Source organism: Sciurus carolinensis, chromosome 8, assembly GCF_902686445.1.
Source record: "Sciurus carolinensis chromosome 8, mSciCar1.2, whole genome shotgun sequence".
Taxonomy (NCBI): Eukaryota; Metazoa; Chordata; class Mammalia; order Rodentia; family Sciuridae; genus Sciurus; species Sciurus carolinensis.
Window position 1 is genome coordinate 49,939,363 of NC_062220.1, and position 27,121 is coordinate 49,966,483.

General features: G+C 34.0%; 1 protein-coding gene across 3 annotated transcripts in view; it reads right to left on the reverse strand.

Moving 5' to 3' along the window:
• Ankib1 (ankyrin repeat and IBR domain containing 1) overlaps positions 1 to 27,121 on the reverse strand; it is a 139,397-nt gene that overhangs the window by 69,821 nt on the left and 42,455 nt on the right. For all 3 annotated transcript variants that reach the window (XM_047559952.1, XM_047559951.1, XM_047559950.1), the window contains exons 4-5: positions 11,825 to 12,007; positions 4,653 to 4,770 (exon numbers count right to left, since the gene is read on the reverse strand). In XM_047559952.1, coding sequence (XP_047415908.1) covers positions 4,653 to 4,770; positions 11,825 to 12,007 — 301 coding nt within the window. The remainder of the gene's footprint in view (positions 1 to 4,652; positions 4,771 to 11,824; positions 12,008 to 27,121) is intronic.

Sequence of the window (27,121 nt, forward strand, 5' to 3'; positions counted from 1 at the left end):
TCTTTTATTTTTTCTCTAATTAATTTATTATTTTACTACTTGAAAATTATTTTGTCAGAACTATGTCCTCACACCTAAATCAGGAAACAACTCTTTTTGTTAAATCATTTTCTATCATCTATCTGTCACTATACATATATCTGGAGTACACACCCCACCCCACATAGTTACTCAGATTTTCTCAATGCTGCCATTCAAAATGTTAGCAATGGTGCACTGTACAAAGATAATCCCTTTGATTCAGGCTGTCCTGGGTTCAAATTCCAGATGTGCTACTTATTTAACTATACGGACTTCAGCAAAATTCAAGAAAATTATAACCACTTTGTAATTCTTTCAACTCTCAAGCATTTAGTATTGGGATTGCAACACAGAAAGAAATCAATAATGGTACTATTAAGTACTTATTACCCATTAAAAACTTCTCTTTGGAATAAAGTGATCACAAACTATTTCAAGAGTAAATGTTGTTTCCCAAATTTAATTAGTAGGTTCATACAAATAATTTTCTTATATATTGCCATTAAAGTTGGTAATAGTTATAAACAAGTATTGAAAAATATTTACCATGTACTGAGAAAACTGTAATAAAAATGAATTGATTTCACAATAGCCAGATTGTGGAACCAACCTAGATGCCCCTCAATTGATGAATGGATAAAGAAACTGTGATACACACACACACACACACACACACACACACACACACACACACAATGGAATATTACTCAGCCATAAAGAATAATAAAATTATGGCATTTGCAGGCAAATGGATGCAGTTGGAGAATATCATGCTAAGTGAGATAAGCCAATCTCAAAAAACCAAAGGATGAAAGATCTCACTGATAAGCAGATGATGACACATATAGGGGGTGGGAAGGGGGCAAGAATGGAGGAAGGAGGGACTCTATAGAGAAATAAGAGGGTGGGAGGGGTGGGGGGGGAACCAGAATGAATCAAAAACTATTACCCTAGGTAAATGTATGATTACACAAATGGTATGCCTCTACTTCATGAACAAACAGAGAAACAAGATGTATCCCATTTGTTTACAATAAAAATGAATTAAAAAAATGAATTGATATCATGTAAAATATATTAAATAATATCAAATTGTGAGGCATATAAAGAAAAAACAATTTTCTTAGGACAATATAATTCCTTATAAAATTTTTATTATAAGCCGGGTGCACTGGTTCACACCATAATCAAATTCAAGGTCAGCCGTGGCAGCTTAGTGAGACTCCGTCTCAAAAATAAGACAAACTAAAAAAATAAAAAGGGGTAAGGATATGGATCAGTTGGGTGTAATCCCCAGTACCACACACACACACACACACACACACAGACAAATCCATCATGTAACTTTTTTTTTTTAAAGGAGCGATTTTTTAAAAATATTTTCTTAGTTGTAGATGGACACAATACCTTTATTTTATTTATCTATTTTTATGCAGCGCTGAGGATCGAACCCGGTGCTTCACGTGTGCTAGGCAAGTGCCCTACCACTGAGCTATAGCTCCAGTCCCATTATATTACCTTTTAAAAAAATCTTTTGTTTTTGGTTGTTGATGGATCTTTATTTTATTTACTTGTAGGCAGAGTTGAGAATTGAACCCAGTGCCTCACACATGCTAGGCAAGCAGTCTACCACTGAGACACAACCCAAACCCCTATGTCGCTTTTTAAAAAAGAAAAAAAAAAAAAAAAAACCACTGTAATGTATAAATGCAGATTAAATATGCCAAATTTTAGTCCTACCTACTATGAATATTTTTCAGCTCAATTTCTCCCTTGATTCTATCACACAAGTCATTCAGCAAGTATATTGTGAATGTTTCCTAGGTGTCATGTTCTATATCAGACAGTGAAGAGAGAACAGTAGAAAAGACCAGATACAATCCCTATCTTCATGGTACTTCCAGTTAGTAAGAAGAAAGACATTAATAAAATAATGTCTTATACACACCCACACCCACACAAATCACCTGTCAGTAGCACATAAAGAAGAGCTAGAAAACCTCAGCTCAGGGAGGTAAGAGAGGATGATCTGGGGGAAATGGCATGGATTAGCCATCTAAATGATAAGTGGTAGTTAACCAGATGAAAAGGGAAGGAGAGACATTCTAGACAGAAGAAAACAGCATATACAAAAGCCTGTGGCAGAAGAGAAGGTGGCTGCCTTGTGAAATTAAAAAAGGTCAATGTAGCTAAAGCAAGGAGACCAGAGGGAAACATTGTATGAGATGAAGCTCAACAAACTGACAAGGGCTCAGTCATGCAGACTTTTTACAAATACCTCTACCTTCAGTTTAGTAGTGACAGAAAGTCATTGAGAAGATGGGAATAGGGACAGAAAGAATAAGTTGCCATAATTAGATATGAAAACTGACCGAAGTATAGAAAAAAATTAGACAGGGCATAAGTTCACTCACAAGTGGCTATTGTAAAAGTGAGAGAGAACAGGGTGAAGTGGTGGTACTAAAAATAAAGGAAAAAGCTTAGGACTGGGGAGTGAATCTGACAATTTGGTAATGACAGGATGCAGACTCTAAGGGAGGGGAAATGTCAAATTTGGTGTCCTGGTTTCTATCTTGAATACCCAGTTGGTTGGCTGGTGCTTCTATAGACATAGGGAATATCAGAGAACCAGGTGCAGTTGGAAGAGCTTGATTTTAGTTTTAGATATGATATGATGAGTTTAAGGTGTTTTTGAGATATGCTGGAGGGGTTTTCAAAAAGACAGTTTTAACAAAGTTCCATTTCAACATCTTGTCAGTATCTTTAATGCAGTCATCTCTTCCTGACTTGTTTCTGGAGTAAAATCTGAAATGTTTTAATATGCTTTCCAATTTAAACTCATTATGAGTCACTTATGTAAAGGAATGAGTGAATTATTTTAGGTAATTTTTAAAAAAATAAAATCCCTATTTAAAAAAAGACAGTTATACATAAGGTATGGAGCACAAAAGAAAGATATAATCCAGGGGGAGAAATTTATGCTTATGAAGGTCTTGGGAAAAGATAACATTTCCTAGGAAAAGAGATATTGAGATGTGGACCACGAATGTTTAATTGTCCATAGTTTTGATGCACTCCCAAACAAGTTAAAAATGATACTTCAATAAGTTTATTCTGAACACAAGTAAATTAGCATTGGTCTCATATTTCATAAATTTTATTTATCTTCTCATGAGGTAATAATTATATGTTACTTTTATTACTGAGAGAAACTCAAGAGGATGAACTTTGTATGGCTAATATAATTCTTAAAATTCAGTGAGTTAGAACCTCACCCTGAAGCAACACAAATTAAGGTATTTTGTATTCCTGTAGAAATTTTTGTATTTTGATTATTAAGGACTATTATTAGCAAAAAAAGAAAACATTGTCTTTAAATTATGATTTTAAAAGCTATTCTGAATTTTTAAATTTTACTTGTAGACCCCAAATTTACTTTGAAGTTTATAAAGATGACAATGAAGAAATATAATTTTATAACATAAAGGTATTTTTTAAAAAAAAATTTGTAAATAACATTTCAGGTTTTCTTACTTATTCATTCCTCAACTATTTTCTGAAAGATCAATATATGTTAGGTATTGTGGAAAGAAACAAACAAAACATTAAAACCTGCCCTTAAGGAGCTCCCAGGTTGATAAAGAGGAAAAGCTAATAAATAAACTGCAATATTACAATCTAAGTGTGAATCATACATGCACGGAATACAAAGGGAATGAAAAGGAAGGATCCCAGTGGAGACTTGGGAAGATGTACTCAGAACAGGTTTCCTAGATTTTTAAGAACAAGTTGGAGCAGGTCAGGTCAAGAACTGGAGGGACTTGCAGTCTAGGTACAGAAGCCTGTATCACAAAGTCTACTAAAAAAATTGGATGGTTTTAAATTTGTGAAGAGTCAGTGAAGAGTTTTTAGCAGGGAAGTGATATGATCCAATTGACATTTTAAAAGGACACCCTACTGGTAGTACAAAAAATTAGTTGGACTCTGGTGTTAATACTTTAGATGAAAAATAATAGAGCCTGAATTTAAGTGAGAATGGGAAGAGCAAGGGAAAGTGGGCAGTTAAATTTGTAGTACCCATTTTAAGTAAAGGTGTGTTATGTTTTAAAAAAGAAACAAAAAGCAAACAAGAACCCTTAAAAGTAATAGTATATGCTTGAGTTTTTAAGATCATTTTATACACTTCATGGTGAGAAACAACTTTTACTTAAACACAACCATCAAAACTAACAACACAATTCTAAGGTATTTAATTGAAGTACTACAATTTTATAAGTGAATGACTTCACCAAAAAAATAATGTTAAAATGAAGATTAGCACAATGGATTTCAATACCCAATCCACTCAAATCACACGTATTTCTAAAATGACATTGTAAGTTGATTTAACAGCTCAATTTTAAAAAGAAATGTCTCATTTTCCCTCTTTGATTTAATATAGCCATTTTATGCTTCAAAATGTAAATATCATAAGGATGATGACTACTGCAATAACCATTATACAAAAACAAGTTAGGCTTGTTTAAGAAACTTTTGTTTTACATAAAAATATAAAAATAGTCATCTTTTAACTCTGAAAAGTTTCAAAAGACACCAGTGTGATTAGAAGCATATGACATTTCTTTCATTACCATGAGCTCGAAGTAAAGCTTCAGCAGTAAACAGAGGAGCCTGAAGCATGTCTGCAGTTTCCACAATAAGCATATCTTTCAATCTACGAAGATCCTGAGGCCTTAATCCTTCATATGGCTTTGAAAAAAAGAGAGAGTTAGATTAGTTATTTTGTTTAGGAATTATCAAAATACCTATAAACAAATACATAAGATTATCATTTATTAAATCTTTCAGCTTCAATTTGATCACAGAGGTTCAAATAAGTTTTTTTTAGGTTCTACTATCACAGACTTCAATCTACTCTTTCACAAGTCTCTGTTAAACTGGAAAGCAGATGCTGGGGCTCATGCAGCTCAACATCGTTAAAAAAAAGTATTAAAACTAATGGCAAGATCTTACAGTTTTGCAAATACCTTAGTTTTATAAATATGGATTATACAAAAAAAGCTTTAGAAATAAAAACTTATAATCACAACTAAGCAATAATCATTACTAAAGGTCTCATGTATTTTTATTCAGTCTGTTCTTTTTGCAAACCAATTGTGTATAAATACAAGTGTGTTCACTTAAGGCAGTTAAGAATCATGACCGTGTTGTAGTAAACAAGAACTAAAAGTCACAGCTTAAGAAGCAGTAGAAATTCCCAAATAGTTATTAGAAAAACAACCATTGAGGATGTTCTCTGGTAATATCTATCACAGTTCTTAAAGAGCTCTGGGCAGTTACCAAACCTCACCCCGTGTAGTTGACTTACAAATATTTTAGAATTAAATGTTATTTTTATTTCTTGCTTTGTTTTTTTAGTATCATGGTAATCATTTCATCAATTCTTACTTAACTCCATGTGACTAGGACTATTCACCAAGGCTAATTTTTCTGAGTTGACAGGATTAACTTCCTGATCCTTAGACATCTTCTGGCAGGGACAAATAAAAAGCAAAGAGTATATTAATGACAGAAAAGACTGACAGACTTAATCCCATAAAAATCTGTGAAGATTTAAGCAAATTTTAAAAAAAGGTGTATTACATTTAACATACAGATACTGTCACCAAAAGTAAATTTAAAAAAATAAAAAGTTTTAAGACATAAACATCCTTAAAGATACAAATTCTTTCTCCAGCAAATTGGCCAAGGTTACAAAAAAATACAATATTGGTAAAGTTGCAGTGAGCTGGTCATCAGCTACACTCTAGGTGAAAATAAAAACAATTTTATTATTTAACAATGTAGCATAATCTATCATGAACCCTTAAAATACTCATCTTTTAACCTATTAATTTAACTTTTATGAATGTATTTTAAGATACAATCACGAGTGTGGACAGATTTGATTATTTGTAGTGTTATTTGAAAAGTAAAAAAAGCAAATAACTCAGTTGCACACTAAGGGAGTTATGGTACAACCACATTAGAACATGCATGCAAAATGATTTTCATGAAGAGTTCGTAAAAATCCAGCAGTTAGGAATTAAAAAAATCCACTACCAGATATAAAATATATCATACCATCACAATATGCAAAGAGAAATATAGCAAGCAATCCTATAAAATGCTATAAGGATTACCTGAAATTGGTAGGATAATAAATAATTTTTCATTCCATCTCTTTTCATAAAAAGCAGGTTCAATGGAAAAAAATATAATTGAAAAATAAAAGAAAAATCACTTGGATGTAAAACAGCTAGCAGGAGTAGCAGTGTCTGTAGTGTTTTACTATTAAAAATTATGAGGTAGACTTAACATTAAATACATTTTACATCTCATGGTATTTTAGCCTACTTCATATGTATCTATTCAACTACAATGCCATGAATGCCTGCATATACAGGTACTCCACGAACTTAACTAGAAAGAAGTGGAAAATTAACTCAAACTATTCTATATAGGAATACCATTAAATAAAAATGAAAGAAACACTTCAATTTAATCCTAATTATCCTTAGAAAAAGTCCCAGTTACGTAATGCCTGTTTTAAGCTAGTTGTGAGACATACTTTCTCCTAAAAAAAAAAACTAGTACAAAATTTTTTCTTCTTTTTTTTTGGGGGGGGGGCGGGACTGGGGCTTGAATTCAGAGGCACTCAACCACTGAGCCACATCCCCAGCCCTATTTTGTATTTTATTTAGAGACAGAGTCTCACTGAGTTGCTTAGCGTCTTTCTGTTACTGAGGCTGCCTTTGAACTGCCTCAGTCTCCTTAGCCCCCGGGATTACAGGCATGTGCCACCACGACCGGCTAGTAGTAAAATCTTTTAATAGTTAAATTTGTAGTACCCATTTTATTATATAAATATACGCTATGTATCACACGGTAGAAAATGTGCTTCAAGTCCAGGCTAGGAATTCAGGTAACTTTCTTTGCCTCAACAATTAGAGTATTTCTTGATATTTCCAATGGCAGCGATTGTATATTTCCTGAACTTATTTCCTAAATGTTCTTTTTCAGATTAGCCATCATTCTACCTCGGTAATGTTGAACCAACCAAGTAGAGAGAAAATGGTTAATTTAATTATGACTTCATAGATTATCATCAAGAAACCAACAGTACAGATAACTAATGGGGGAAAAAAAATCAATCTTTCCTTGCAATTCTGACATAATGTATTGAAAGATTTTTTATTTTAGACATATTAAGGAGGAAAGGATACTATAAAGCAATCTGCATGGATTAAGTTTTCCAAATATTTGCAGTTTTAAACCAAAAAAGACAAACGGAAGGAAAAATAATTGTTGAAGGACAAAGATATATTGCCTGCATGAACACGTAACACATTCATTCTGAATTTCTGTAGGAGAACTGTAATTTAGGTCATGGAAGCATTTCAATATATTGTTTAGTCCCAAATGGGCATCAACTAGCTCTATCTTCTGTAGGAAAGATTAAAATTAAGGTGCCTTTCTTTTTCCTGTTACCAAGATAAACTGCTTCTATTTTCAGATTAAACACAAACCAGCAATAACCTACAAAGGAGTCAGTACTAATATAAAGAAAGAAAAAGGAAACTAAATTTAAAAGACAGTGAATAAAAGTACCTCTTCTGTATCAGTGCATACTATTGCTACCAAGAGACCATTCAAGAAATGAGAAAACATAACACACAAATGGCACTATTTTGATACCACGTAAAAAAATGGTAGTTTCTTCTAAAACAGTTTCAAAAAGATAATGACATAAAGGAATTATGAAGGAAGTATTTGTTTTTGTTATTTTTTTTCCACAATGAAAACAACACACCACTATGAATGTGAAACACTCATTTTTTTTTTGTTGCTGTTGTTTTATTAAAGGATGGCACTTATTTACACCATTATATTGGTAACTTAAAATTTCAAGATGTGAAAGACACTCAGGAGAAAGTATATTTCCAATTCCCCTTAATACCAATATTCATTAGCCGATCTATGAGCTTACTATGGGAGGCAGAAAAGCAGTCACAGAAATAGCAATATCCTCTCTCCTTACTCAACTGTTCTTGCCTGGGCATTAAGACCTAGACTATCCTGACTTATACTTCCACTTAAAAGAAGGCAGTGCTACTACAGAGCAGAGTAGGTTAAACCTGATAATCAGGGTAGGTGGCTAAGGCAATGTCCAACATGTGGGTTCCTTGCCAGACAAAGAACCTTGAGCCTTCCTGATTTACAGAATGGGAAAGGGAGGAGTCTTAAAGTTTTTTTTTTTTTTTTTTTAAAACATGGGCTTTTATACAGCATATAGAACACTTTTCATTTACTCAGAAGCAAACATACAATGTTTCCAGACATAACTCTAGTTTTTATTTATTTTCTTTCTTTAATTTTTAAAAATTTTACTTATTTATTTATTTTGCTTATCTGTGTTCCTATTATCTCTAAGCACTTAAAACAGTGTCTGGCAGAGCAGTAACTCAGAGTTTTGCTGAATGATGGGATAAGAAGTGGATTCCACCCATTTATAAACTAATTATGCGGAGAACTAAATTAGGATGTGTGAAGAAGCTAAAGGATAGATTATATACTATTTAGATCATTAACAATTAAAAACAGCTCAAGCTGAAAATGTAAAAATATCTAAGTTACTTAAATGTTCATCAACAAATAAATGGCTAAAATATGCAGATTAGATAGTTTAGTGGTAAAGCATTGGCCTAATATGCCTAAATATTCATGATATTGTAAAGTTGAAAAAACTGCATTTAGGACTCAATACATGATGATCTTTTACATTTACAACTCAATATGTATGTATGTTTTTGCTTAAGTCTGACAGTATAAGAAACTCTTACCATGGAACTAGCCATAAATATTCATTATAAATTTCAGAAAATGCACAAAACTAAAAAATTAATAATAGTAAAGGAGGAACTGGGGTTGTAGCTCAGTGGTAGAGTGCTTGCCTAGCACTTGTGAGGAACTGGGTTCCATCCTCAGCACCACATAAAAATAAATAAAAAAAATAAAGGTACCATGTCCATCTACAACCAAAAATATTTTTAAAAAATAATAATAGCAAAGGAAATTTCCCATAACCACAGTTATTATTTTGGTATACTTCAATCTTCTTTCTTTACACAGGTTTCATAGGTTTTTTCCTATATAATTAGAATTGAACTATTATATATTTAAATTTAACCTAATAGTTTATTACAGTTACATTAAGTTCATTTAGGTCATAAATCTTTTAATGAGTTCTATTGACTTACTTTATTTTTAATTTTTTCTTTCCCCCCAAGTATTTCTAAATACTATTAGTTTCTAAAAATCATATTCTACTAATTTAAAATTTAACTAGAGGCTGGGCACAATGGCACACACCTGTAAGCCCAGCGGCTCAGGAGACTGAGGCAGGAGGATCAAGAGTTCAAAGCCAGCCTCAGCAATGCCAAGGTGCTAAGCAATTTAGTGAGACCCTGTATCTAAATACAAAATATGAAATAGGGCTGGGATGTGGCTCAGTGGTTGAGTGTCCCTGAGTTCAATCCCCAGCACACCCCCCACCAAAAAAAATTTAACCAGAAATTAAATTAAAATGGTATTTTGGAGAAAAGATTAAATACATAGTCATAAATGACTTTTGATTTAATCACATCAACATTATTTCTGGAATACTATTACTGAAATGTTATCTTCTGACTAAATAATTATATTATTGTATTAATAATTTATGTTTGACTCAAAATCATGGATTGTCAAAAGGGAATAGTATGGCAAATGGAAGAATCAAGTTCAGTTCACTGTGATCCTGGCAAGTTATTCAACTATTTTATGGTTTATCTTTCTCATTACAGAAGGAGGAGGACACTAGTATCATTCAGTCCTATGTGGATTCAATAACCATGTGAAATGGCCAGTAAAATCTTTAGAACATAGGCCCTTTCAATATGTACTTAAACTGAATAAGCATGTCTATATAATAACCCAACTAAAGAAACAAAAAGGTAAAGAAAGAAATATTTTAATTCTAAGAAACTCAGCTCTTTTGGCCATTATGGAGAGTGTAAAAATTAAAAAAATTGTTGGCAATTTCATAGGAAAAATAAAACAATATGACTGGATGATATACATACAAACCAATAATGATACAATACCTTTGGAATCAAGTTAGTACTGAACAATGAAGAATCAGAATCATTTTGGGAGGAAAAATGTATTGTGTTATAATTTCTTTAAGCAATATCAATGGATGCATACTCTGTGCAAGCAGAGTGTTAGGCACTGAAAATACTCTGTTGAATAAGGCAGATGAGGCTCTAGATTTATTGTAGTTGACAATCTAATAAGAGAGAAAGGCAATAATCAAATACACAAAATAATTATAGCATCTGATAGGTCTTACGAGAAATAAATGGGGGTACAAAGTTTCAGGTAGACAGGAAGGATAAGTTTTGAGATCAATTGCACAATCAGTGAATGACTAGAGTCAAGATAAAATAAAAATGTAATGTGTATCTCAAAATAACTAAGAGCAATTTCAAATTTATCACCATAGAAATTATAGAGGGGGGCTGGAGTGTGGCTCAGTGATGGAACACTTGCCTAGCATGTGTGAGGCACTGGGTTCAATCCTCAGCACTGCATAAACATACATACATAAATAAAATAAAGGTATATGTCCATCTACAAGTTAAAATTAAAAAAAAAAATTACAGAGGGCTGGGAAGACATTTAGAAAGAATGGCCTAAGATTTTCTCTTTGAACCTAAAAGAAAACTGGGAGAAGAGTTTAGACATAAAGCAAATGCAGAAGTCTTGGTCTAGTCTAGGCATTACAATTAGAGCAGAGTGCTGGGGACATAAGTTTTCAGATGAAGGTGGAAAGGGAGGTAGTAGTCAGATCATAAAAGGGTTTTCATCTGAGCACACAGTGCAGATTTTATTTTAACTACAATGACAAGTCACTCCTATTGTTTGAATATGTTTAAGTGTGCCCACTCCCACCCCTGCCCTACCAAAGGTTCATGTCCTTCAGTCAAAGGTTTGGTCCTAAGTGTGGCAATGATGGTGTGGAACATTTAAGAGGTATGGCCTATTAATGGCAGGTTATTAGGTCAATTAGGGGCATATCCTAGGAAAGCACTGTGGGACTACAGTCTCCCTGTGGCTTCTTGTTTCAAGACCCCTCCACATGAATATTCTTCATTATTTGCCATGGGGTCCTTATCAGGATCTGCTGTTTACACTTTCAGCTTCTAAAACCAGAGTTATGTAAACTTCTTTTCTTTATAAAGTTAGCTTACCTCAGATATTTCATTATAGTAACACAAAATGGACTAATCTAGTCACTAACTCATTTAAATGATATGATGTAATTTAAGTTTAAAAATGCCACTCTGGTTCCTGTGTACAAAATGGATTCTAAACGGACCAGAATGGAGGTAAGGAAATCAGTAAGGAAAATATGACAATAGCTGAGAAGTGAGTATGATGAGGGCCTGAGGGTGCGAGGAGATAAAGATCAAACAGATTTAGGTAAAATTAAGAGGATACCCTGATTGTTTGGATGTTATGATTAAGGAGATGTGAGGAATCAAGAATGCCAGCCACATTTATTATGCTTGAAGAACTCAGTCAGTTATGGAGATGACAGGATATTTAGTTTATTGCAAAGATGACCATACAAACCAAACTTTAAAGAAGAAAAACTTTTAACTTTAATATAAAATGTGAAATTATTGTTACATATTTTTTATTAAAAAATACATCTTACCTCTCGTTTATCTAATGCAGCATATTCAGCTTCTATTTCTTCAGCCTCAGGATCCCGTGAGAATACCATTTGAGATTCCAGATTGAGGGCCAAATCTTTGTGGTGTTGTTTTTCAGCACAATCACAAGGAGTATCTTTATTTTCATTCTCAGCAAACAAGTCTCCTCCATGTTTTACTAAAAGCTAAAAAAGATTTTTTTCAAAAAGGTGCAAACAGATTTAAATGAAAAGTCATTGCATGCTACTTATTTAGAAAAATAAACATACAACAGGATTAGCAGAATAAAAATGCAACAGTATGTGTAGTGTATATCTGAACTGATAATAAGATGTATTTAGATACCAGTGGCTTCTAATTTTTAAGGCTAGAAATTATTGTTTTTCAATAAAATAAATTCCTTTGATTACAAACAATAAAAATAATAAACATGTTCACTTTTATCATTCATTATCCTGTGAAAACACTGAAATGAAATTAGGATGACCAAATCACTGAGGCAAAGCTGTTTCCAATATTCTTCAAAATAAGTGATGGGATGAGCTACTGATGATCAAGTTGGGAAGATCCTCTATCATACAATCTCTCTTTGGTCCAAAGAAGTCCCATCTTTAAAAAGACATGAAATAGGGTTGGAGTTGTAGCTCAGTGGTAGAGCGCTTGCCTAGCACATGTGAGGCACTGGGTTCAATCCTCAATACCACATAAAAATAAATAAATAAAATAAAGGTACTGTGTCCATCTACAACTAAAAAAGATACTAAAAAAAAAAAACATGAAATAAAGTTGTGACTTGTTTACCACTGAGGTTTCTGCTGGTTTTGCAGAAGTTAAATATGTTGTTTCTAAAAACTGTAGGTCCAAGATGCTCCACTGTTTGTAGAGATGGTAGGAAGGACATAAAAATCTACAACTCTGAAGGGCATTCTGAAGACCATGAAGATTCTTTCACAGGATTCAGTCATACACATAATAGTATAGTAATAGTCACTATGTATTGCTTTCCAAGTGCCAAGCACTATGTACATAGCATAGTGCTTAGCATTAAATAGACATTCTCACTTAATATTATAAACCCCTGTGACAGAGTCTTCTTAGAAAAGGAACTTGACCAAAGTTACCTGGCTAGTCAAAGTGTGACCAAGACCAAATGTGCCTGGCTATTCCACTGACTCACATTGTAGGATGATTACATAAACTGAAGAAGGCAAATGAAAACTGAGTCAATCCTCAAGTTCCGTACAGTCTCTTATGTATCTAAATGTGAATACTTTTGCAGAGCTTTTCATTTTAAATGAAGGTTAATCATAAATGGCTCTTTTCATTTTCTTTCTTTTTTTTTTACTTACTTATTTATTTATTTTAAAAAAATTTTATTTTTAAAAAAAAAGTTTATTTATTTATTTTTAAATAAATTATTTTATTTAAAAATAAATAAATAAACTTTTTTTTTTTTTTTGCCAGATGGATAGAGATTTTTTAACTAGGGAGTTCAAAAGTGAATTACTATATAACACATGACTCTGAAGTATACATGAAAATCACAGACTTGTGAATATCAAAATAATTGTTGCCACCCTCAAAAGGTAATTTATAAACTAGCTAATGGATAAAAAATGCAGAGTACAGAATATCACAAACTTTGTGGCATTTACTGTCTCTAAATTTTAATAGCATACCTAAGCCACAGAGAGTACTTTTTTTTCCCCTACTGCTGGGAATTGAACTCAGGACCTTGCACATGTTAGGCAAGTGTTCTACCATTGAACTACATCCTCAGTTCCCCCCCATATTTTTTTTTTTTTTTTTTTTTTTGGTTTTTGAGACAGAGTCCAAGTTGCCCAGGCTGGCTTTGAACCTGTTAAGCTCTTGCCTCAGCTTCCTGAGAAATTAGGATTTCATTCATGCATTACTGTGCCCAGCAAAATATCCGAGTTTTGATTATTCAATTCCTAGGTCAAAAAACCTAATAGTAATAGTTTTTATTATGTTTTGTTATGTTGATATTTTCCCCTTGTAAACTTAAAGATCCTGCAGTCCCCCTATGAATAGAGTAGCCTGGTTAGATTTGAATTTTGGGAAAATAACAATATTTCTTTTTCTTTTTTAGCATTAATTATTTTTATCTTTTACATAGGACATACACTGAAAATTGTTCATCACTCATCTAAAGTTCAGATTTAACTAGGTGTCCTGTACTTTTATTTGCTACCTCTTAGAAGCATACCAATGGATTTGCTGCGGCTCCCTAGGGCATCTTGATACATAATTGGAAACCATAGCCTTACAGCCCTAGGTCATTTTTTAAAGTAAAATTGCATTTATTTTAAATTAATAAGTCATCCAGGAATTTAAAAAATGTTTTGAATATAATTAAGTACCAAATATTCTGTATTGAGTTTGTAAAATGTTTAGGTTATGAAAAAGGGGTTTATACTAACAGATGATGGCCCAGCCTGTATACGTTGAGCACTAAGCCATAAATTGTGGTTTCCCCAATTTAACTGCAGTCACTTGAGCAAAACCTTACTGCCAGATCAGAACTTCTTGTATCTTCCAAGGAACTTCCAACAGCTGAAGCAAATGAAGTAAGGTTTTTTGGTAACTATCCTATCCAATTTTTATGTGGTGCTGAGGATCAAACCCAGTGCTACAAACATGCTAGGCAGGTTTCTGCCACTGAGCTACAACCCCAACCCTCTTTTCATTTTCTTTCAAATAATTTTAATCCTCCTTTTTGCTCACCAGCAAAACGATGACCTTCTTATAAAGTTCTTCTGATTGGAATTTTTTTTTTGGTACCAAGAATTGAACTCAGGGCACTTAACCGTTGAGCCACACCCCCAGTTCTTTTTATTTTGGAGCAGCATCTCCAGGCCTTTTTATTTGGAGACAGGATATCGCTTAGGGCCTTGCTAACTTGCTGAGGCTGACTTTGAACTTGCTGTCCTCCTGCCTCAGCCTCCTGAGCCACTGAACTGAAATTCTTATGGTTCCTCTACAGTTATACCAAGATACATCAAATTATCACTATTTCATCACATTTTTTTCTTCAATTCTGCCTTCCTTTCTGTAACACATAATATTCAAGACAAATTCCATACCATCCCTCTGATCCATAATCCAAAATGTTGGAAATTCTGGGCAAGTCATTCAACTGTTTCAAATCACAGTTTACACAGGTCCATCAGGAAAGGGACACATAGTTTTGAAAAAAAAAAAATTGCAAAACAAGATGATTCCTAAAGTCTGTTCTAATTCTAAGATTACCATTTCACTATCTCTGTATCCTGCACTTCATTACTTTCTCCATCTCCACTATGACTTTCTTATAGCTCCGGGCACAGAGTCCCTTTAACTTAATCCTGCTATCCTCTCCTAATGTTGTCATTGGTGGACAATGACATTTTGGTCTACACATATGAAGGAAATGCAGTGAGATAACAGAATTGAAAAACTATTATTATTGCTTAGTGGTGTTGTGACTGTCCTAAATTTGTAAACCACCACCTTATTCACTTGTTTGTGGTGATGCTGGTGTAAAAAAACTTACTGTGTTGCTAGTCATATAAATATATAGCACATAGAATTATGAATACTAGGTGAGTAGCAGGCTTTAACATCAAGGTTTATGTACATGCATGTTATGATGCTCACACAAAGGTGAAACCACCTAACTATGCATTTCTCAGAATGTATTTCCATCATTAAAGGATGCATTGCTGTACTTTCCTGTTTTTCTCAGCTACATTTCTCAAAATGGTGATTGATATTCACTCTCTCTCCATTTCCTCATCAAATGACTCAAGTACTCCCAGTTATCTTCTACCCTATTTTATGGAAATTATATTCCTGAAAGTCATTAATACCTCTTAACTCTCAATCTATCATTCTTCCTCAGTCTTCCAGTTCCTTTACCTTGCTATTGCATGTCATGTGACTGAGCATCCTCTGTTTTAGTCAGCTTTTTTGATGCTGTGACTAAAACCAGAACAACTGTAAAGGAGGAAAAGTTTATTTGAGGGCTCATGGTTCAGAGGTCTTAGGACCAGCTCCTTGGGGCTCAATGTAAAGCACAGCATAATGGTGGAAAAGTATGACAGAGGGAAGCAGTTCACATGATTAGGAAGCAGAGAAACTCCCACTCTCCATATACAAAATATATACCCCACAGGCCGCCAATGAACTACTTCCTCCAGCCACATTCCACCTGCCTCCAGTTACCACTCAATTAATCCCTGATGGGGATTAGGTTAAGAGTATAGCCCAATCATTTCTCCTCCAAATCTTCTTGCATTGTCTCACAAGTGAGCTTTTGGGGTACACCTCACCTAAACCATAACACCCTCTCTCCTTGGAATTCTTCTCTTGGCATCCTTAACACTTTATCACTTTGCCCTCTTATTTTTCTACTTTTTGTTTCTGGCTCTACATCTTGTTCTTTCTTCAAATGTAAGTATTCTCTAAATTGATGCTGTGACTTTAACTCTGTTATCTATAACTTAAAAGTTTTTTCCTTAGATCTCTCATGTATCCATTATCTTGTTTGTTGCTATCAACTGTGTAGCTGATAATTTATTCCCAAACATTTGGTCCTAATTTTTAATAGTCTGTCTACCATTTCATGTGGAGAAACTAAGACCCCAAATATCCATCCTTCTAAACAAAAGGATACTATCCCTTCCTTTCAACCCATTCTTCCATTTCATCTTACTTTTCAAGTGGCTGATAATTGTTGGCAGGCCTGAAATTTACTCAGGTTCAAAACCATACTTTTTTTACTTAAATTAAATTAATTTAATCTAATTATGGAGGTAAGACCAGATTATTATAGAAAGTGTAAAAAAAAAAAAAAAAAAACAGAGAAAAATGCCATCCCAAGATAGTTCACCAGTCAATATTAACAATTTAAAGCCTCCATCATTTTAAACCTTTTTCTCCCTTTTTAAAATTATTTTTTTGTGTTTTAATTAGTTATACATGAGAGTAGAATGCATTTTGACATATCACACACAAATGAAGAATAACTTCTCATTCTACTGGCTGTACATAGTGTAGAGTTACATGATCATGTAATTATATATGCACACAGGGTAATCATGTCCAATTTATCCTACTATCATTTCTACCGCCATACCCTCTCTACTCCCTTCACTCCCCTCTAATCCAAAGTACCTCTATTCTTCCCTAGCCTATCCCCCTTATGGTGAATAAGCATTCGAATAGCAGAGAAAACATTTGGGCTTTGGTTCTTTGTCTCCCGTGCTTCTTTATGTCACCAAATGCTACCAATTCTTCATAATATCCCATATAGCTGGCTTCATTCTTTCCAGCACACAAAGCCAAGCTCTTTATTAGCTCAGACAAGATAAATGCAATAATCTCACTACTACTGCTCCATCTAGTACACTGGTGCTCAACCTTGGCTATACACTGAAGCCATCTGGAGAACTTTAAAAATAACAATGTGTAGGATCTACATTCCAAGCTTATTGTATTAGTGTGAGGTTTCTGGACAGTCATGGTTAGAACCAGTGTCCTAGCACAAGGTTTTTAAATGGTTTAAGAATCATCTGGGTAGCTTGATAGTTTATAAGATGGATTTGGAGTGGAGACTGTAATTGATTTATTTTTACAGGGAATTCCAATTAAGTGGATCAAAGACTACACTGTAAACAGGGTTTTTCAATCTTTAATGGGAATATGATTAAGATTGGAATTTTGTTAAAGTACAGATTCAGTTTCAGCTGGCCTAAAATTTGGTCTGAATTTCTTTATTTCCAACAAGTTCCCTGATGATCCATGCTAATACCAGTGTGAGGACCAATCTTTGAGTAACAAGTATATAAAAAGTACTGCTTTACGATTATCTCATTCAAATCTATTCCACATTCCATCCATTAGGCTAATCTTACTGTTTTTCTTTTTAAGATACCACTTCTCCAATCATGTTTCAATGGCTTTATTTTCTGCCAAAAAAACCCCAAATCCTTGACCATGGCATTCATTATTTTCTATTTTGGTATGGCCTTTATCTTCCTTTTAAGTCACTTATTATTTCTCCATAGAAAAAAACTTCAATCTGCAAATGTTTGGGACCTAGAACAGTGCTTCTTTAACTCAATCATGCGAAAGAATCATCAGGAGAAACTGCCAAAACATTCCTGGAATCCTCTCCTAGAATTTTGCTTTGGAATTTGGAAGTTTTGTGGGTTCGAGAATAGTATTTATTATAATATCAGAGTAGTCACTGATACTGCAGGTCTGACATTCACATTTTGAATAGCCTCCTCCAAATACTTAAAACTGAAATCTTACCCTCTCAATCTTACCACAACAATGAACTTTGTAGGGGGTATGTAATGCCTTTAATAGTCACTGTCTTAATATAGCCTTTAACACATCATAATATTTGGGAACAATGATGAGATCATAATTGATTAAAAATTAGAAAACTGAGGCTCAAACAGGCAGTTACTAAGTTGTAAAGCTGGGACTACAATGCCTGCATTCTTCACAGTTTTAAAACTCTAGGTCCTTATAAAAACATAATATAATTAGGTAAACTCTTCAGTCAGTTCTGTGAATGGTTATTATGGCTTTTCAGTGAAATGTGAAACACACTGATAGCTGCCCAAATGTTGAACGGGCTCTCTGCCTATGGAAGGGAAAGTACAATTTACCACCTTTGGTTTTCTAGTGACCTATTTTTGATCTAAGCAGTTTTATTACAACTCCCAATCAGCAATTAGGGAATGTACAGGAAATATATAAATTAACACTTCATTTTTTTAGATAGATAACACTTCATTTTATAGATAGAGTGAAGCACTATCAAAAACAAAAATCTATTATAGGCACCATTTACTAAAGTGTGGAGTCATCTTTGCCTTACGCAGGGGCCAGTCTGCTGTTTCTGTATAGTTTATGAATTAAAAATGGCTTTCCACTTTTGAATGATTGAAAATGAATCAAAACAATATTTCACAATGCGTGACAATGATCAGAAATGCAAATGAAATTATTTACTATCTAGGTTTTCAAAGGGGAGGGAAAAAAAGTACTAACTCCTGAATTATTCTTTGGTATATGAAAAATCAGAATTAGAGGAGTTTATTTTTAGTTTATCCTTAGTAAATGTTTATCATGCAAAAATTTCCAGTTTTCAAACAATTTAAAACTACCATAACACTGATTACTTTTAACTCATAGTTTTGAATAATTAGTATTTGTGAAAAGCCAGATTTTCCTGTTTAAGAAATTCTAAAAAATATACTAAAGTGCAGTTTTAACATAAATCACTTGATATTAGAGAGTGAGCACAGAGATAAAAAGAAGGTGCTAGCTAAGAGAAACAAGAGGTCTACTACGACAGTGAGACATACTGGTTTAGTGCAGGGGGTGGGGGTAGGGAGGAAGGAAACAGAGAACAGACCAAGGAAAGTCCAGGAATCATCAAGACGGGTTAGTTACGGGGGAATTGTCAGCTTCATTAAGAAAAATAAAAAGTTAAGAGCAGACTATCACAGTACCTGCAGGTTTGGTTACACGAGGCTGCTACCATTTTGAGACAACAGCCAGGACTTGTAGGCAGGGGCTGGACTGAGTCTCCAGGATCGCTCAGCCCAACAGATCTCCCTGCCTCCAGGGCCCTCACATTAGTGACTGCTCCCGGCCACCAGGAACCCCAGACTGACTGATTGCACCCCACCTCCAGGATCCTGCAACCAGACTGACAACAACCCACCTCCAGGACCCCTGCCCAACGAACCGCACCCTGCCTCCAGGACCTCCAGCCAACCACATCCACACCTGACCTGCAGCTCCCCATTTGCCAACACATTTGGAAGCCAGAGTGGCCATCCTGGATAATCCTGGAAGCTGTATCTCCCATCTTTAGATGGGGCAAATCTCATCCTGAGACGCCTGCTGGAGACAGGAAGCTCATTGTCAGGACCTCTCAAACATCAGGCTACTGAAGACTGGGAGGTTTGAATACTATATGACTGTTATACTGTAGATTTTCTTTTTTCTCCTTATCAAAAAAAAGGTTTTTATTTCTTTACTTTTCTCACTCTCCTTTCCTTTTGTTTACCTGTTCCCTCAGCGTCGCTTTCTCCCTTTTCCCATGCTAACAACCGCCTTCTTTTGATTACACTCTCACTCCTTCTATGACCTAGAACTTCTATATATTCTTTTCTTATCCCATTAACAGCTACATCCTACACCCCTCCGCATCCTCTCTGTTCTCCATTAGAAAATGTAGACCTTACTGCAAATCTATTTGTTATACTGAAGATAATAATAGAACTCATTCTGTTTATTATGACAATATTGTTAACATCCTTATAGGGGCTATTTGGTTTCAGGTTGCATACTGTCTGAACTGGGCACTGTGATATTGATCTCCCCGTTAAAGAAAAGGTTTTGGAAAATTATAGGGTCACTATAAGCCTACAGGAGGGAAATGGCAATACCCCAGATCTGCACTGCTAGAGGGGAAGATACATGAACAACATGGAAAACCAAGGGAAGAAAATGACAAATCTAGATTCTATATTAATAGAATCCAGTGACAGTATGATAGAAGAAATGTCAGAAAAGGACTTCAGATTATACATGATTAAAATGATTTGTGAAGCAGAGGATGAGATAAGAGAGCAAATGCATGATCATACCAATAAGTAGTTGAAAGAGCAACTGCAGGAAGCAAAAGATCACTTCAACAAAGAGATAGAGATTTTGAAAAAAAACAAACAGAAATCCTTGAAATGAAGGAAACAATAAACCAAATAAAAAACTCAATGGGAAGCATCACCAAGAGATTCAATCACTTGGAAGACAGAATCTCAGACAATGAAGACAAAATATTCAATCATGAAAATAAAGTTGACCAAACAGAGAAAATGGTAAGAAATCATGAACAGAATTTCCAAGAACTATGGGACATCATGAAAAGACGAAATTTAAGAATTTTATCGGGATTGAGGAAGGCACAGAGATACAAACCAAAGGAATGAACAAACTATTCAATGAAATAGTATCAGAAAATTTCCCAAACCTGAAAAATGAAAGGGAAAAATAAAATACAAGAGGCTTTAATGCACAAAATCACAACAGATCCACACCAAGGCACATTATAATGAAAATGCCTAACATACAAAATAAAGACAGAATTTTGAAGGCTGCGAGAGAAAAGCATCAGATTACATATAGGGGGAAACCAATATGATAGCAGATTTCTCAGCCCAGACTCTAAAAGTTAGAAGGGCCTGGAATAACATATTTAAACTCTGAAAGAATGTAGTTGCCAACCAAGAATCCTATACCCAGCAAAACTAGCCTTCAGATTTGAAGATGAAATAAAATCCTTCCATGATAAACGAAAGTTAAAACAATTTACAAACAGAAAGTCTGCGCTACAGAACATTCTCAAATAAGTATTCCATGAGGAAGAAATGAAAAACAACAATGTAGGTCAGCAAAGGGAAGAAATACCTTAAAGGAAAATCCATTCAAAGGAGAAACCAAGCCAAATTAAAAACCAAAAATAAGCCCAAACAACTGGGAATAAAAATCATCTCAATAACCCTGAACGTAAATGGCCTAAACTCATCAATCAAAAGACATAGACTGGAAGAATGGATTACAAAGAAAAGACACAACAATATGCTGCCTTCAAGAGACTCATCTCATAGAAAAAGACATCCACAGACAAGGTGAAAGGAAGGGAAAAAAATCACCATGCACACAGACTCAGTAAAAAAGCGGGGGTTTCCATCATTATTTCAGATAAAGAGGACTTCAAGCCAAAGTTTAGTCAGAAGGGATAAAGAAGGACATTTCATACTGCTTAAGGGAACCATAAATCAGGAAGACATAACGATCATAAATATTTATGCCCCAAACAATGGTGCATCCATGTACATCAAATCATTCTCTATTCCAGGAATCAAATAGACCCCAACACAATAATTTTGGGTGATTTTAACACACCAAGGTCACCACTGGATAGATCTTCCGAACAAAAACTGAACAAAGAAACCATAGAACTCAGTAACACAATCAGTAAATTAGACTTAACAGACATATATAGAATATTCCATCCATCAATGAGTGAATTCACTTTCTTCTCAGCAGCACGTTCTCAAACATAGACCATATGTTATGCCACAAAGCAGCCCTTAGGAAATGCAAAAAAACAGAAATACTGCCTTGTGTTCTATCAGATCATAATGGAATGAAATTAGAAATCAATGACAAAATAAAAAACAGAAATTACTCCAACACCTGCAGACTAAATCATATGCTATTGAATGAAGCATAGATAACAGAAAACATCAGGGAGGAGATTAAAAAATTCTTAGAGGTAAATGAGAATGACCACATAATATATCAAAATCTCTGGGACACTATGAAAGCAGTACTAAGAGGAAAATTCATTGCATGGAGTGATTTCAGAAAAGAATAAAAAGTCAACAACTAAATGACCTAACATTACAGCTCAAATCCCTAGAAAAAGAAGAACAGAACAGCACCAAAAGTAATAGAAGACAGGAAATAATTAAAATCAGAGCTGAAATCAATGAAATTGAAACAAAAGAAACAATTCAAAAAATTGACAAAACAAAAGTTGGTTCTTTGAAAAAGTAAACAAAATAGACAAACCTTTAGCCACACTAACAAAGAGGAGAGAGAGAACTCAAATTACTAAAATTCATGATGAAAAAGAAAATATCACGACACACACCACTGAAATACATAACATAATGAGAACCTACTTTGAAAATCTAAATTCCAAAAAAATAGAAAATACCAAAGACGTCGACAAATTTCTAAAGACATATGCTCCTCCTAAACTAAATCAGGAGGACATACACAATTTAAACAGATCAATATCAAGCAATGAAATAGAAGAAGCCATCAAAAGCCTACCAACCAACAAAAGCCCAGAACCAGATGGATTCTCAGCTGAGTTCTACAAGACCTTCAAAGAAGATCTCATTCCAACACTTCTCAAAATATTCCAGGAAATAGAAAAGGAGGTAACCCTACCAAACTCAGTCTATGAAGCTAATATCACCCTCATACCCAAAACAGGCAAAGATACATCAATTTTAGACCAATATCCTTGATGAATATAGATGCAAGGATCCTTAACAAAATACTGGCAAACCACACCCAAAAACATACTAAGAAGATAATGCACCAAATCAAGTGGGGTTCATCCCAGGAATGCAAGGTTGATTCAACATCCCGTAAATCAATAAATGTAATCCATCTTGTCAGTAGACTTAAGGATAAGAATCATATGGTTATTTCAACTGACACAGAGAAAGTGTTCGACAAAATATAACACCCCTTCATGCTCAAAACACTAGAAAAAATAGGGGTAGTAGGAACATATCTGAACATTGCAAAGGCTATTTATGCTAAGCCTTTGCCAACATCATTCTTAATGGATAAAAACTGAAAGTATTCCCTTTAAAAATGGGAACAAGAAAGGATGCCCTCTTTCACCACTTCTATTCCACACTGTACTTGAAATACTAGCCAGAGCAATTAGACAGACTAAAGAAATTAAAGGGATACAAATAGGAAAACAGGAACTCAAGCTGTCACTATTTGTTGATGACATGATTCTCTATTTAGAGGATCCAAAAAACTCCTCCAGAAAACTTGTAGACCTCATAAATGAATTCAGCAAAATAGCAGGATATAAAATCAACACATATAAATCTAAAGCATTTTCATATATAAGTGATGAAACATCTGAAAGGGAAATGAGGAAAACAACTCCATTAGCAATAGCCTCAAAAAAAATAAAATAAAATACTTGGGAATCAATCTAACCAAAGAGGTGAAAGATTTCTACAATGAAAACTACAAAACATTGAAGAAAGAAATTAAGGAAAACCTTAGAAGATGGAAAGAGCTCCCATATTCTTGGACAGGCAGAATCAATATTATCAAAAGGCCATACTTCCAAAGGCGCTATACAGATTTAATGCAATTCCAATTAAAATCCCTACGACATTTCTCATAGAAACAGAAAAGGCAATCATGAAATTCATCTGGAAGAACAAAAGACCCAGAATAGCCAAAGCAATCCAGGACAGGAGGTATCACAATACCAGACCTTAAACTCTACTATAGAGCAATAATAACAAAAATGGCATGGTACTGGCACCAAAATAGACAGGTAGATCAATGGTATAGGATAGAAGACACAGCGACATACCCATATAAGTACAGTAACCTCATACTAGACAAAGGTGCCAAAAACTTACAATGGAGAAAAGATAGCCTCTTCAACAAATGGTGCTGGGAAAACTGGAAATCCATACACAGTAAAATGAAATTAAACCCCTATCTCTCACCCTGTACAAAACTTAACTTGAAATAGATCAAGTATCTAGAAATTAGACCTGAGACCCTGCACCAAACAGAAGAAAAAGTAGGCCCAAATCTCTATCACATTGGCTTAGGAGCAGACTTCCTTAACAAGACCTCCATAGCACACAAAATAAAAACAAGAATCAAGAAATGGGATAGATTCAAATCAAAAAGTTTTTTCTCAGCACAGGAAACAATTAATAATGTGAAAAGAGAGCCTACAGAGTGGGAGAAAATCTTTTTCCACACACACTTCAGACAGAGCATTCATCTCCAAAGTTTATAAAGTACTTAAAAAACATTATACCCAAAATACAAAGAACCCATTCAATAAATGGGCTAAGGAAATGGGCAGACACTTCACAGAAGAAGATATACAGGTGAACAACAAGTATATGAAAAAGTGCTCATCATCCCTAGTAATCAGAGAAATGCAAATTAAAAACACCCTAAGATTTCATCTAACTCCAATCAGAATGGCTATTAATAAGAATGCAAGCAATAATAAGTGTTGGCGTAGATGTGGGGAAAAAGGCACACTGGTACATTGCTGGTGGAGTTGCAAATTGGGGCAGTCACTCTGGAAAGCATTATGGAGATTCCTCAGAAAACTTGGAATGGACCCACCATTTGACCCAGTTATCCCACTCCTTGATTTATACCCAAAGGACTTAAAATCAGCATACTACAGTGATGCAGCCACATCAATGTTCATAGCAGCTCAATTCACAATAGCTAGATTGTGGAACCAACCAAGATGCGCTTCAACTGACGAATGGATAAAGAAACTGTGGTATATATATATACAATGGAATATTACTCAGTCATAAAAAACAATAAAAGTATGGCATTTGCTTTCCTGGGAAATTCATAGTTTAATTTTAACAACAAACAATCAAGTCAATAAGAGCCTAAGTCTAAAGGAGAGTACAGTCAAATAATGTAAATTAAAGATAAAGTTTATATGGGCAAAATAACATGCTGAAATGATTACTAAAATAAATGTAAGGTATTCATAAAACTATATTTGGAATGTTTTACATTAAGTCAAAGAACTCTTTGGAATACAGAAAAATGAAAACAGTCATCAAATGATGGTGTGGTTTATGCAATGATATGCTGATAGATCAAACAGTTAAAGTACAAATACACTCTCTCTTGCGCATGATGCACACACACGTGTCAAAATAAATCTCACACTAACTTCCCTTAATGAACAAAAAATAAAGCTGGTAAAGGCACACCATTGTAAGAATACTTCAAAATCAAGAACTACTAAAGCAATGATACGAATTTTGGAAGTAAGATATTAAAACAAGCCTCTTAAAAGCATCATTATTACTATAAAGAGTAAGCTATTTTCTACCCTAGTCCACTTGAGGAATATGATGCAGTCCTATCAATAATGGTGAGTCACTACAGCAGGGATTCTTTCACAGGAGGTAAAAAGAGAACAATATCCACAAAGGCTTGAGTAAAAAGAATTTCATTAGCCACTCCCTGCAAAACAAAATCCAGGATATCCTTCCACTACAGTGAATCAATGTTAGCACTGCTTGAAAGAACAATCTCAAGTTAATGAGTGTCACTCACTAACTAGTGAGCAAAGGTGACAAACACAAAAAATAAAATCACAGATTTTAAAAGATTAACAAGTATCATAATAGCAGTAAACAAAAGACAAGATCATAAGAGTTCCAGAAGTAAAAAGAACAGACTCTTCAGATAGACAAAGGGAATTGTATGAGTGGCTGTAATTCTTTAATATAATACATTCAATATTTTTGATATATTGATTAATTTAGAAGTATAGCATTAAAGACACATTAAATTTAAAATATTCAGATATATATTTTAATTCCATTAGGATCACTGCTTTTCCAATAAAGACACACATTTTTAGAAATGAAAATACTCTTATCCACCTAAAATGCTCCCCACTCATAGTTAAATATATCTATATAAAAGAAATTTGAGTTATATATGGAGTGACATGGATGGTGGCAGCTGAGAAAAATCTGTTCTGATGTATGTATAGTAGTGATGATATCAAACAAAGTAATGGTATCTTAGTTTAGCTAACATCCCATGTTATATAGACCACTGTATCCAAATCTGTTGTTAGATATTTTATACATATTAGTAAAATATATTAGATATAGCTATATATTTAATACATGTTAAAAACTCAAATGTAGTGTATGTACTTAAGAGCACTTTAATACAGACCGAACATAAAAAAGTTTAAAAATAAAAAGTGCTTTTAAAGGCTCCAATAAAAGAATTTATTTGTTTTCCCTTGCTTAATTAACTGATCAATTTGAGAAAAATATCTATAGGTCCTACTTCTCAAGACCGCCATATCTGACATGTATAAATGTCATAAATTGGTAAAAAAAAAAATCAGCAAAAAATCAGAATGCATCTTGACTAAAATTCTTACTCTCAATATGACAGTGCTTAATTGATGAGTACTTTTGTTGGCAAATTTTTAATTATTTTTGATTCCAGTTTATTTAAAGGATTGACTATTTACCTGCTAAAACAACATTAAAATAAAGTTAAAGAAGTCAGGTGCGGTGTAATCCCAGGGCTCAGGAGGCTGAGGCAGGAGGATCACAAGTTCAAAGACAGACTCAGCAACTTAGTGAGATCCTGTCTCTAAATAAAATATAAAAAAGGGCTAGGGAAGTGGCTTAGTGGTTGAGCTCCTCTGAGTTCAATCCCCGGTACCAAAATAAATAAATAAATAAAGTTAAAGATAACTTTTTAACTTTAAAGGGTTATTATTTCAAAATGACAAAAGGGACAAAAATCGCTAGTTTAAAGAATGTTAACACAAACAAAAGAAACCCTTATTATTACATATTAGCAAGATACAAATTTTATGATGCAGAATATTA